Source organism: Oryctolagus cuniculus, chromosome 6 (genome assembly GCF_964237555.1).
Source record: "Oryctolagus cuniculus chromosome 6, mOryCun1.1, whole genome shotgun sequence".
NCBI classification, from domain to species: Eukaryota; Metazoa; Chordata; class Mammalia; order Lagomorpha; family Leporidae; genus Oryctolagus; species Oryctolagus cuniculus.
Genome location: NC_091437.1, coordinates 47,603,395 through 47,617,880, shown reverse-complemented (window position 1 = coordinate 47,617,880; position 14,486 = coordinate 47,603,395). Strand labels below are relative to the sequence as shown.

General features: G+C 42.9%; 1 protein-coding gene across 6 annotated transcripts in view; it reads left to right on the top strand.

Moving 5' to 3' along the window:
- The window catches only part of ATP10B (ATPase phospholipid transporting 10B (putative)), a 353,427-nt gene that overhangs the window by 270,860 nt on the left and 68,081 nt on the right, over positions 1-14,486 (top strand). For all 6 annotated transcript variants that reach the window (XM_051843574.2, XM_051843575.2, XM_070075801.1 and 3 more), the window contains one exon: positions 12,476-12,561. In XM_051843574.2, coding sequence (XP_051699534.2) covers positions 12,476-12,561 — 86 coding nt within the window. The remainder of the gene's footprint in view (positions 1-12,475; positions 12,562-14,486) is intronic.

Sequence of the window (14,486 nt, the reverse complement as noted above, 5' to 3'; positions counted from 1 at the left end):
ACTGTGAACCATATGCAATTCTTCTAAGTGTTTTATATCTATTACCTTTCTCTCCTCAAAAATAATCCTGTGGGTTTGACACTAGTTTCTACATCTTACAGATCAGGCATCAAGTAACCATACTAACAATTGACTGAGCTCAGATTTAGACACTGGCAGAATTTTTTTTATTATGGAAATTTTCAAATATATACAAACTAGAAAAAAAATATAAAATTTAATGTATCCATCACCTAATTTAAATAATTGATAACAATCTTGTTTTTTCTATATCTCTACTCTAGTGTCTACATACACTTTTAAGCAGATCTTCAACATTATAACATTTCATATAAATATTTCACAGTGTAGCTCAAAGGATAGGTTTTTTAAATACATCATTACCACACCTAAAATATTAGCAGCAATGCTTGGCATCAGCTTTGAATCAGTGGTTGGTGTTTTCCAGTTTGAATCAGGATCCAGATATTGAGAGCAATTTCTTAAACTTCCTTTATGCCATTTGTCCTCTTCGTAGTTCTCTTTTCTCTTGCATATTTAATTTTTGTTGCTTAATAATCCACATTGTTAGCACTATGAAGTTGTCCATAGTCTGGCTTTTGTTTCCCTGTAGTGCCGCTTATCATGTTTCCCTATACACTACGAATCTGAGTTGGTAGGTGGATCTAGTGCCTAAATCGGGTTAGATCTCGTCTTTGTGCATATGTATGTCAATGTTGCATCATAGGCAATATAACGTGTCCAACTTTAAGCACAGAATGTCTTTTTTCAAAGTTAATACTCATTGGTGTTGGTTGTTTAGATCCATTAATTCAATGGAATTTGTAAATGGTAATACACTATTTATAAAGAAAAATTTTCCATTGTTGAACACTTGGCTACTCTGAGGTACCCTCTGTATAGGAAATGTAGGATATGTGTTTGATTCTTTTATTTACCAGTTTTCAAAATAATGAATTGGTTGCTTGCATCCATCAAAGGTGTCCCATGAGTTTTTCATTTTTAGGGTCAATAAGAACCAAGGGATCTACACATACTGTCTGTCATGTCAGTGCAGGTGTTGTCTTATTGGCTGTTCAAAAGAAGAAAAATGTCAGCTGAGTTCTTTTAACATGACCTCGGAGGTGTTGGATAGATCTGGTTCTTAGTGTAGGAATGATACTTAGAAAACACAGTTAGTGCATACTAGAGGTGCTAATTGTTATTGCGTTGATCATTGTTTCGGTGCCACTTAAATGGACAGAATTAAGGCTTTTTTTTTTTTTAAAGATTTGTTTATTTGAAAGTCAGAGTTACACAGAAAGAGGAGAGGCAGAAACAGAGAGAGAGAGGTCTTCCATCTGATGATTCACTCCCCAGTTGGCCACAACAGCCAGAGCTGCACTGATCCGGAGCCAGGAGCCTCTTCCAGGTCTCCCATGCGGGTGCAGGGGCCCAAGGACTTGGGCCATCTTCTACTGCTTTCCCAGGCCATAGCAGAAAGCTGGATTGGAAGTGGAGCAGCCGGGGTTACAACCGGTGCCCATATGGGTTGCGGGCACTTCAGGCTAGGGTGTTAACCTGCTGAGCCACAATGCCGGCCCCAACTAAGGCTTTTTTAGAAGACTAAATACATAAAGGTTCATGCTGGTATTTCAATTCAAATAAAGGACTAGAAGTTTTTATTCCACCTCATCAATATTAAATATGTCAATCTTTTTCTCTCATCAGGCAAAGTCCTTAACCACCATCACCTTTTGATATTTGACCCTTACAATAACCCTTTGAAGCAGAAAAGAATAAGTAACATCTTAGAGATGTAGAAATTTAAATAGAGATTTAATCTGTCAGACAACTCAGAAAATAGCATTGAGCCAGATTTAGAACTCAATTCTGATATAGCTAAATATTTTGCCCATTGTTAAAGTAATTCTTAGATCCCTTTATATGCAGTTTTTACTTTTAAAATAAATATAATTTCTATATGAAAATACTGCAGTTATGCAATCTTTATTATTTACAATAAAAATAACTTGACAGTGAGAGTACAACCCTGTGAAAAATGGTCATTTTTATTTTCTGCACACATTTGGCCTTCTTTGATGAGCTTGTCCTCCAGTCTTCTGTTTGGATACAAGCACACACATGCAATGGAGACATGGGAGATCTCCTCTTCCCAGTATTTAGCATTATTTGCACACTTTGGGTAAAAAGTCTTTGGGAGGGTAGGCTTTTAGCCTATGGGTTAAGAAGCCCGCATTCTGTTTTGAGTGCCTGGGTTTGATATCTGGCTTCAGGACCTGACTCCAGCTGCGAGTTACTACATATTTTGGGAATTAGCAAGTGGTGATGGACCAGGTACTTAGGTCCCTGCCACACATGTACAAGACCTGGATGGAGTTCATGGTTCCTGGCTTTGTCCTGGAATTAATTTCTTTCTCTCTCTCCAACCCTCCCTCACTCACTCTATATCCTTATCTCCCTTTCTCCTTCCCTCTCTCGCCTTTTCTCTCCCTCTGTCTCTCCTGCTCTTCCTCCCTTTCTCTCCCTTCATTCTCTCTCTCCCTCCCAGACAGATAGTCTTTGAAAGCTTGGCTAGGTTATGTGAAAGATTTAATCACATTAAGGTGTTAAAATGTTGCTCTTTCCCACTACCTCCATATCCTAAGATAACATATTTACATTTTAATTTTGGCCCTCACTGCCGCTGTAACTACTAAGGATTATTGTATTTAAAATCATTGTGAGAAATAGCTGATGTCTGAAATGAGAACCATACTAATCTAATATATGGATTAATCATTAATTGTAAGCTTAGAGAAGGTAATTTATTGGAAGAATACAAGGGTAACTTACAAGGTCATGTGGAACCAGAAGCCGAGAATTTGTTAGTATGTAGGGTCTTCAAAAAGTTCATTAGAAACACACATTATGAAAACACTATGTATTTTAAAAATTTGTGCACCAAAATAAATTTAACTTCAGTTGTCAATAAACTTTTTGAAGTAACCTCATGTGACATCCATCTCTTGTCTCTGTTTCTCTCCATGTTTGGCTTTGACCCCTCAAATCAGATTCTATTACATAGAAGGAAACATGGTACCAGTGGTACTAGTGCTTTAGCTTCACCATCCAGCCAAGGACTAGAAACCTCCCCTGATATCTCTATTATTAAAGAAACTAATTGACCTGCATGGTCTCATGAACCCAACCCTAGACCAGTTAACCCTGGTCAGAGAGGAAGGATGCTGTCAGTGGCATCCTTCACTTGAACTTAACAGCTAACACTGCTCTAAGGAGCATTCTGGGCAGCACAGCAGTAGATACCTATTATATCCAAGACCCCTCGATGCTATACAGTTTTCAGAAAGCTCATGAAAAGTAGCTGTTATGAAAGTGCTATCATGGATTTCAAAATTTTGGCACCAAAATGAATTTATCTTTTAATTCAATTTTCTATGAATTTTTGGAAGTACTCTATATCAGCCTAATTTATGTACAACCAAGGTCATCAATCCTTAACGAGAGTGCCCCAGTATCCTTTGTCTCTCTTTCCTATGATGCCTGCTGCTATTTCCTCTTTCAAAATACCCTCTCTGCCTAGGCAGTATTTTGTACAGTGAACCCAGTCAATCTATTCTCTGTACTACCATAGAGTTTGTTCTTGCCACTCTCAATGGAGTTCACTGAGTAATTTCACTCTGAGGAGGTTCTCCTATTGCCAGAGCGAATACTAGAAATTTTGTGGTTAATTTTGTGGTTGTTTACCAGCACAGGTGACACATTATGATTCTATCTTCTGTGAGCAACTTAATGTAGTTTTTTTTTTTTCTTTGTTGAGAGAAACAGAGATCTCCCATCTTCTGGCTCACTCCACAAGTGCCCACTGTAGCCATAGCTAAATCAGGAGACAGGACTCCACTCTGGGTCTCCCAGTCACTGGAGCCATCCCCTATTCTCCAGGGCATGTACCGGCAGGAAGCTGAGATTGGGAGCAGAACCAGGACTGGAACTCACGAACACTGACATGGAACACAGATGACTCCAGTGCCATCCCAACTACTAGACCAAATGCCACCCTCCTTAATGTAGTTTCTTGAACTAAAATCCATACTGTCTTATTTGTGGTCCCTGTGGCCGAAATATGAAGTATAAGATATTGGATCACAGATCACTTGCTTATGTCTCAGTTAGCCAGAACAAGAAAAATTTGTACAAAAAATGGATTGCCTATGTATTACTCCCTTAAGCTGCCACTGCCAAACTGGTGCCAGCTGCTCATACATCAGGCACCATGCCAGTCACTCCTGCACTCACCAGATACTGTCTGGAGACTTTCTTTGTGCCAGATACTGTAGCGAACTCCAGGACTCCAGGAGGAAACCAGAGAGGTACAAACTGACTATGTGCTCCAACAAACCGTTGTTAATGAACAACCTCACCAATAATGAATCCCTTTTGGAAATGACATTTTTCAAAACCCTCCTTTTCTGAGTATTTGCTTGGCATACCTCATAGGTTGGGGAAGTGCCACAGCAAGATCTAAAAATTGCATTTAGTTAGCCTTGAAAAGGAAAGAAAATATTTGTCTGTTTGGAACTGGAGAACTCAGACAGTTAGGAATCCTTACACAGAGCCTCCCTCACACAGCCCAGTTCATGGCGATCTTGGTTTTTGGAAATGCAGAGAGAGAAAGATATTTTCTATTCTCTGCTTCATTCCCCAAGAGCCTGAAACAGCCAAAACTAAGCCAGGCTGATGCCAGGAGCCCCAGAACGCAACCTGAGAATCCCACATGGGTGGCAGGGACCCAAGAGCTGGAGCCATCATCACCTGCTCTCTCCCAGGGTGCACATTAGCAGCAAGCAGGAGTTGGAAGCAGAGCCAGAACTCAAACCCAGGCACTCTGGTCTGGCATATGGAGGCCCCAAGCAGTGCCTTAAGCACTATGCCAAACACAAACCCACAATCCCTGTTTGTTTGCCCAAGAGCTGGGGTAGGCAGGGACCTTCAGGGTGTGAACCTGCACACTATTTCCTCATCCAGAGCCAAAGGAGAGTAACTGCCAGTCAGTTGTGGGTTATCTTGGAAAGAACTTTAGTCTATCAGAAAGTGAAAGATTTATCAAATGCTGGTAACTCATTAGTTTTCAGATAGGCTTCTCAGAAATCAGGGTGCTGTTTCTTTTCTATACCAGGAAGCAACCCTCAGTCACCTCACTCAGCAGCTGGGGTGTGAAGAACATTTGCTTTCACCATCTCGACAGACTAGTAAACTATAGCAGCAACTCTAAATAAAAATCTTCCAAAGTTGACACAGACCTCCCACAGATCTGCCTTCATTGGCATGCTCTTCCTACCCAGTACCCTCTACTGCTTCTCGCAGTCCAGGTGAGCAGTCCACAGTGAGAGTTACTGTAGCTGTATTGTCACCCTCGTCCCCTTCCCCAGCTGGGGAGTGGGAGAAAAGAGGGGGCTCTTCTTGACAGTCCTGTAGCCTGAGGATCCCAGAGAAATGGGCTCCCAGAGATGCACAGAAGCTTGGCAATCACTGGTCCAACTCGTCCTTATCATATTCTTGGCTCATAGTAGAAACTCAATAAAAAATGCATTCTGCATTGGAGAGGAGGAGAGTATGACTGGCTTCTCTTTCTTCAGTCAACAAGATATTTCTTGAATTGTTTTTCCTGATAGATATAGAAGGGCGTCAAAAATTATCTCAGACATGCTTCCTATCCTCTAAAAACTCTCATCTAGGAGTCCCATCCTTTTTTTTTTACCATAAGACCCTCTGTAACTATAAAAAAAATTGGTTGTTACTTAAAACATTAAAACAAAAAGCTACTATGAATTTAGTGACTTTTTAAATTATTAATCTCAAGAATTCCTATAGAAATTTGAAAAATAGTGGTACGTGTGTGTGACTTATTCTTACTCTGCCTATAGATAGGAATTTGTTGCATATTTAGTTATAGACAAGTTGTAGTAGCTTAATCTAACAATTAGGAACCACTGGCTTACAAAGTCAGCTTGGTATTTGACAATTAAAAAATAAGACATAACAAGTTACATGTGCATGGTATGGCAATTGTGTGAGGGGTCAGCATTGTGGTACAGGGGGCTAAGCTGCCACTTACAGAGCCTGCATCCCATATCATAGTGCTGGCTGCTTTGCTTCTGATCCAGCTTTCTGCCAGCTTTCCTGGAATGCACAGGAAGATGGTTCAAGAATTTGGGCTCCTGTATCCATGTGGGAGACCTGGATGGAGTTCCTAGCTCCTGGTTTGGGGCTGGCCTGGCCCATACCTGACTGTTACAGACATTTGGGGCAGGGGGATAAACCCGTAAATGGAAAGTACCTTTTTCTCTGATCCCCACTGTCTCCCCCAACCTTGTCTCCCTCTCCCTCTCTCTATCTCTCTGTTGCTCTGAATTTCAATTAAGTAAATAAATACTTTTTAAAAGTAGAAGAATATAACCAAAGTAAAAAAAATCAGAATTACCCATACCTAGAAACAACCAAAACAAACAAACAAACAAAAGTCTGAGTTCAAGAACAGGCTGCCATGTGGTAGACAGAGATGGGGCTTTAAGAGATAGAACCCTTGAATGTGAAAACAGGTTTAAAGATTGTCAATATAGAAATCTTGGGAACAAAGTATTAAAATGGCCCTGAGGTCTGCTCAATTGGCAGACAGCATTAAATGTTGACATTAAACAAAGAAAAAGTATAAGCTTACCATCATACAAACCTAAGTTCCAATAAGATCTGTGACCTTAGACAACATACATAGTATAATCAGTAGTCAGTTTTCTCTTCAATAAAATAGAGCTAACCTGTCCCAGACACTTCATGCCAGAGTTGGAAAGATCGAGTAAGATGAAGTAAATGAGGGGCAGCATTTGTAAACTCTCACCTTACCAAATAAACAAACGTCATTATTTTTTAAAATCCCAGAAGGAAGTATTTTATATAAGAGGGAGTAAGCCAGTTTTTAAAATATTGTCCTTTTATTGGAAAGAGACAGAGATACAGGCTGGTTTACCCCCTGGAGGCCCACAACAGCCCTGGGGCTGGGCCAGGCCGAAGCCAGGAGGATGGAACTCCATTCCAGTCCCCAGGTGGGTGGCAGGGACACAAATACTGAGCCATTACTTGCTGCCTCCCAGGGTGGTGTCCATTAGCAGGACACTGGATTTGGCAGCAGAACTGGGACTTGAACCCAGGCACTCCAATATGGGATGTGAAATCATCCTCCCACCCAAGTAGCCCAAATTTCATTAGGGTTCTTTGCAAATAACAAAGTGATTCTACCTTACTAAAATGCAAGTATTACTAGAGCAGGTAGAGAAGAGAGGGAGAAGAGCACACAGTATCACTCAAAACCAAAGGAAATCTGAAGAGGCAGGCACAGAGACAAGATCCTGGAAACTGCAGCAGGTTGGACAGGGGTGGGAGAAGTAGTTACTTGATGGTATTGTTTTTCTCTCCCTGCCTTGGGTCATTGCATTCAAGTCAAAGCCCCACAGTGGGAGAATCCACTAGGCAGGGTGTCTTGCCTTACATGCCAGTCAAGATTCTGAACCAGGAAGGAAAGATAATTTCTGAAAAGGAAATCGGAGAGTTGTGCATGAAGTGTGGAGTGGCGGGTGGGCAGCCAGGACACTGGGATCCATGGCAAACCATTAGAGAAGATCACTCCGACGCTGACTCAACTACATTGATGGATCCCTTTGATATCACAGTTTTGAAGCTTAGAAAAATAAAACTTGAGACAACTGCAAGGGAAATGGCCTTTTCTAGCTACTGGAATGTATTTTAAGGTGATTACTCCATCTTGGCCTCCCCAGTCTCCCTGGGAAGTGGCAGGCTGCTGTATCAGAAACACAGGTCAGTAAGGAGTACCTCAACCCCAGGGAGTTATTACCCACTGGCCTTTGGCCCACTTTTCTTTTGCTTTCAAAGATAACCGCCATCCACACACCTGAACTAAACTGGGAACTCATTTTATGGCTGCCATAACTGATTTGTGTCAATATCCCCCTTCTTCCCTCTGACTCTCTCTCTCTCTCTTTCCCCTATGGTTCATATATCACAGGTATTCAGAAATGAATGAGTGTGTGCAAGCATGAATGAATGGGAGACTAGGCTGGCCTGAGCTGGCATCTAGGGCTTTGCCTGCAGTCTTACAAGGTGCACCCAAGAATTCTCATACAATCAATGACTTATTTCCACCAAACAAAGCTAAGAATGTACCTGACGCCTTCTATGATTGTGTGACTCAGTCTTTTACAGCTTTGTGTAGCAGTCTACACAGCTTCCTGTCTCTCCGTTCAGTACCTACATTCCTAATGTAACCATATCCAGTATTAACTTGACCTCAACGACTCTTTATGGTATGCCCATTAAAACAGGTGTTACAGGAACTTAGGAAGCTGACAGTTTACTGGAGGATGAATAGATCCAGACACAGAAGTGTTAAATGGAGGAACAAGCAGTGTTGAGCAGAAGCACATAAAAAAAAAAAAAAAAAGAGTAGTGCTGTCTGATTGATACAAAGGTCTATGGGGATTGGTTTGAGTGGGCTGCATAGAGGAGGTGGTAAAAAAATAAAACCTTTTATATGTTAAAAAAAATTAAATATAAGATCCTCAAAAGAATGTTGTCCAGGCAGTTAAAAACCCTTACCCTTTGTAGGGACCCTACTTTAAAATGCAAATATATTTGGAAAAAGTAATCCGACATTGCTCATCAGCTGTAGCATGTTTATGTATTTTCTGCTTCATATTAGGGAATAAATTCATTTATCATCTCAGTTACTTGATTCACGGAAAGTAGGAATTGAACAAAGAAAGGGAAACAGGACCACGGGGAGAAATGCTGGCCTTCTGCCTGGGCAACCAAACAGCTCTGTGCTTCTGAGAGCTGCCTCGAGCTGCCTCTTCCAGAGTGAGCGAGCCTGCAGTGAAAGGCTGTCTGCTGTATGGCACTTGGGAAATCATGATTCTCTCGAAGCCTTCATTCTTCCATCTAACAATAGAGATAATAACGGTGCCTACCTGATGGAGCTATTGTGAGAATTAAAGGAGATGACATTAATGAAATAGTTGGTGCTTGGTATCTAATCAACACCCAGCAAATGTTGCAGCAACGATATTAATGACAGGAGGAGGAGGAATAAAGGTGATGAGTGCTGATGATGACCATGATGATCGGATTCCAGTGATGTGAGTTGCAATCCTGGCTCTGTTACTTGCCAGCAGTGAGACACTTGCTATACTGCATTCTCCAGAAGACCTTAATGACACATGCCTGGCACGTACAAAGTGCTCCAGATAGGCAGATCTAGCTGAAGAGACACACACTCTCTACTTTGGCAAGAGCTCACCTCTTCCTGTCTCTTGAGTGCTCCCTAGGCATTTGTCCAATAAATAGGACTTTGATCACAGAGCAGTGCCTTACATGAAAGTTTGGATCAAAAAGTAAAAGTCAGCTAGGTGAGCTTCATCCATAAGCTAAGACAACTATAGGATGGTGAGGGAGTCTTAACCTGTCTCTGAAGGGAATCAGAAACCTCTGAGTGAGGTTAAAATAAGGACCCTGGCAGATTAGTAAGGTTGGGCAATTCCCTTGACCTTGGGCTATCCCAGCAGCTTCCCCTGAATGAGTGACAGCAAGCTGGCCCAAGTAGTCATCTGTGGAGACAACAGGACCCATGTGGCCCCCTCTCCACAGACCCTCTGGGTGGAGGGTTGGAGAGGAGCCCACAGGAGGTGGCTGGAAAGAGCAAGATCACCCCTCCAAGAAAAATGGACAAATATCCTCTGATATGTCCTCCAGACAAAGGACATGCAGCCAGTGCCTGGAAGGAAAGAAGAACATGGAACCTGGGAATGGGCATTGCAGGAGGAAGGTTGCTGACAAGAGAGGAAGACGTCACCACGGCTGCCATCCATGCCGTGGGATCCACCAGACAACAGGGACTCGGGAGTCGCCACAGTAGGACCATTAGCTCAGTTGATGATCTCAGGCCCCCTCTGCCACTCATATCTGGAATGACTTTGGATTTAGAAACCCAGCCCTGAGCTGAGTTAAGGCTCAGGAGTGGAGCACACGGCTTCATCAGGGTCCTGAGAGGAGCCGACAAATTACAGTGTGATTTGTCATCATTTCAGAACTCGGCAAGTGTTTGTCCCTGAAAGAATCGATACCTAGAGAGAAAAGGGCCGTATTTTTAGAAACTCCTGGATGGGTAATTTATTTCAAGTGAGTCGAGGGTTTATTTATGTTTGCACCCCCACAGATGCGATGGACAGTGTATTTACACGGAGCCAGAAAATGCTATCATTTCTTCAAATCAATTTACCCCTTTGAACAGCTGTACCTTGCAGCTTTCAGTGATAAATTCACTCCCAGTGCTAAAAGCTCTGCCCAGGAAACCATTTCCAGCCCACCTTTAGTTCTGCTACCCTCTATTTGCATAGCTGGTCACACATCTCACAACGTCCCCACTTGGATTCTGTGTTCTGATGCACAGTTGAGATGGGCAGGGCAGGTGGAGTTAGCCTCATTCCACAAGTGAAGAAAGTGAAGTGAGGCTTCAGAGTTGAGCGTAGTACTAGTCAAGGAGGAGTAAAGTTAGAGAGGACGTCCTCTGTCCCTGTAGCTGCATTTCACCCCAATTCACTGTAAGAACTTATGCAACTTAAACAAAAAAGTAGAGCCAAGGTTGTGTTTAAAATATGAAGGTGCTTACATGAAAACTGAAATTGAAAGCTAAGTTTATTTGGGTGCAAAAAAGTTTTGAAATTCATATGTAGCTTTTTCATAATCGACATTTTCTATGAACTTTTTCAAGTACTCTCGAATGTAGCTACCAGATTGTTCCCCAGGAGGCAGGGTGCTATGTGAGTGAGGAATAGAGGGTCTGCAGGTAGACTTGGATTCCAATCCCAGCCCAGCTTACCCTCTGAATCACAGGTTTCCCGTCCTCAGACAGAGGATATGTGAAGCACCTGCTTCAATGAATAACTGCATACAGAAATTAGCGTGCGTGAAGCTATCACAGTGTCGGGCAGAAATGAGAGTCCAATGAATGCTATTCAGTTTGTTTTAGTAGGTACTGTTTTTATGACATTTTTACAACAGGAAAACAAATTCAAACAGTGAGAATGAATATTCACTAGTAAAATGGTTAATTGACCCATGGTACCTTCATGCGATTGGTGTTAAAGAAGTAGGACAAATTTAATAGCATGTAAAAATGTCAAAGATAGGAGTGGGCACTGTGGCACAATGGATTAAAGCACTGCTTGGGACACAACCCCATCTGCATCAGAATGCCAATTGGAGGGCCTGTTTGCTCCACCTCTGATTCAGCTTCCTGCTAATGTGCCCAGGAAGACAGGGTATGATGGCCCAAGTGCATGAGCCATTTCCACCCATGGGGAGACTCAGAGTTCTGGGCTTCTGGCTTCCACCTGACTCAGTCTGGCGGTTGTGGTTATCTAGGGAGTGAACCTTCCGATGGAAAACCTCTCCCTCTCTTTTTATCTGTTTCCCATCACTCTGCCTTTCAAATGGATCTTTCAAAATTAAAGTTCAAGATATATGGGTCACACAATCTCATTTTTTTTTAAACCTTAGAAATATATACACAAGCATATGGGCTGTGGCTATCTCTATATGTAGCAGTAACTTATAATCCTGTTCTACCTACTGTGGTAACCACTAACCATATGGAGCTACTTCACTTTAAATTAATTACATTTAAAAGCCAACTCTTCTAGTAATGACTAAAGACTAGGAAGAGTAGGGGATGGAGGGAGGTTGCAAATGGGTGCCAAACATGATCAGGAACAGTACGTTCTCATGTTCTACAGCACCTCGGGGTGATACAGTGTACAATCACCCATTACACATGTGATGAAGAACAAGAGAGGAACTCCAAGGCACTGAACATAAATGACAAGGAAATGGAAATGCTTATCAACCTGATTTGATCAGCACACATTGCATACATACATTGAATTATCAAACTGTATCCCATTCATGGGTACAATTATCATCTGTTAACTATCAAAAATAAATAAAATTATTAAGAGACTAAAAGAGGGAAGCAATTCCCTCAATCAAATTACCACATTTCAAATGCTCAATAGCCACAAGTCCTTAGTGGCTTGCAGACTAGACAACACAGACTCAGGACAGGCCCCCGACTGCACAGCACTGTGCTGGGGGCTCAAACCCCACCCTGCCAGAGAAGGGCGGGCAGAGCCGCACCTGCCCGTTCGCTGTAACTGGTTTGCCGTTTGCATCCACTTTCTCCTCTTCAATAAGGATTTAACTCTGCTTCTGATACGGTACAGCTACCATCAGGTGACGAAGCAGGATTACCTTATTTCAATGGTTCTAGTAGTGATTAGCTCCCTCTTGATCCTATTATGAGCAGATCCCTCGGACTTAATAACTTCACGGAGTCCTCTGTCTCCCATAGGAGGTGCACTTCCAGCCGGAGCATTTCCACAACACCATCGTGTGTGAGAAACCCAACAACCACCTCAACAAGTTCAAGGGCTACATGTAAGTATGCAATGGCCCTGTCCGCTGGAGAACACCTCTTCTGCAGCCAGAAAATAGGCAAACAGATAAGCAGCTGGATCCTGGGAGACTGGTTCTTTCTATCACAAAGACCGACTCAGGACAGCTAAGTTGGACACAAAGAATGAATCGTCTGCCATGGTTAAATGTGCTAGTGACTTTTCTAGATCGAGATCATGCCCTGAGTCAGGGGAGCAAATCTGGTTTGGTGAAGACAGGATTTTCTAAAAGTATGTGTATTGCACTGTTGGTAAGAACAGAGCAGAAGCACTTTGCAGTTGGACCCGGATTTGAACTGGAGTTCTCCCAGTCATCAGCTGAGTGAGCTTGGGTAAATGCATGAACTTCTCTGGCCTTTGTTTTGTACATCTGTGAAATACAAATTCTACTCTCCATATCATAGGATTTTTTTTTCTAAAAATTAAGTAGTTTTTCATAGACAAACCTCTTGCCACAGCAACAGGTAAGTACTCAGTGTATAGTGGCTGCTGCCGCTGTAATTATTGTGATTATTTAAAAAAATTATTTATTTGAGAGTTAGAATTACAGACAGGGAGGGAAGGACAAGAGAAAAGTCTTCCGCTGGTTCATTCCCCAAATGGCCACAAACACCAGAGCTGAACCAATCTGAAGCCAGGACAGGAGCTCCTTCTGGGTCTCCCACATGGGTGCAGAAGTCCAAGTACTTCATCTTCCATTGCTTTCCCAGGCCATAGCAGAGAGCTGGATTGGAAGAAGAGCAGCTGGGACTGGAACCGGCGCCCATGTGGGATGCCAACACTGCAGGCGGCGGCCTAGCCTACTATGCTACAGCACCTGCCCCCAGTTACTGTGATTCTTACTCCTCAATTTTGGTTTGCCCTAAAGATGGTAGCATAATTCTGATCCCATATTGGACTGCTGGTGTTTCTTCAAAGTAGAAGCAACAGTAACGGATGCACAGCAGTGCCCTTGCCTGGTGCTCTGATGAGTTTTAGAGAACCTTCGCAGAATACCCTCTCCTGTAATCTTCACAGCCACCCAAGGGAGCAGCTGTCATGATCCCTGTTTCTCAGATAGGGAATGGGCCTTCCATCCTGCAAACAGGAGTCACCCAAAGTCAGACAGCAGGGACAAGATGAAGCCAGGATGTTTAAACGGGGGTCTTCTGACTCCAACTGCAGTATGTTTTCTAGTGCTGTGCAAGGCAGAGCTGAGCCATGCTGTGCCAACCACTCTCCCAACCGATTCAGGATTGAGGCTAACAAAGGCTTTGCTAGGGCCATATAGGGTGTCCTGAGGAAGAATTCAAGAGAGGAAAGAGTAAGAACAATACAGGAGAGTCAATAGCTTTTAAAAGCAAATTACTTCCTAAATGCAGAGGAAAAGCAGCTAGAAACAACTAGAAAAGAGTGTGAGAGAAGAGGACTTTGAGGCAGGCATCTGGATGTCACCCGCTCCAGTGAGCAGCAACTTGAGCCATCACTGCTGCTTTCCAGGATCCGCATTAGCAGGAACCTGGAGACAGGAACTGGAGCCAGGGACCACACCCGGGTCCTCTGATACAGGATGCTGGCATTATAACCACCATGCTAAATGTCCACCCTATAAATGCATCAGAGGGTCTTTAGAGAGCAGTGATTCTCTGAACCAGGGACAATCCCAGCCTTCCTGAACATGGGACATTGGGCAGTGTCCCAACAGGAGAGGAGTGCTGCCAACATCTCCTGAATGGAGGGCAGGGATGCTACTGCGCACTCAGCATCCTCCAACAGACAAAACACCCCCCACAACAGAGACTTAGCCACCCTGAATGTCACTAGTGCCAAGACTGGAGTCAGAGCATCCTTGCAAACAAGAGCACTGAATGGGATGGGAGCTAAGAGACAGCTCATCCTTCTCTCCCATCTCCCATGGAAACTGGGAGA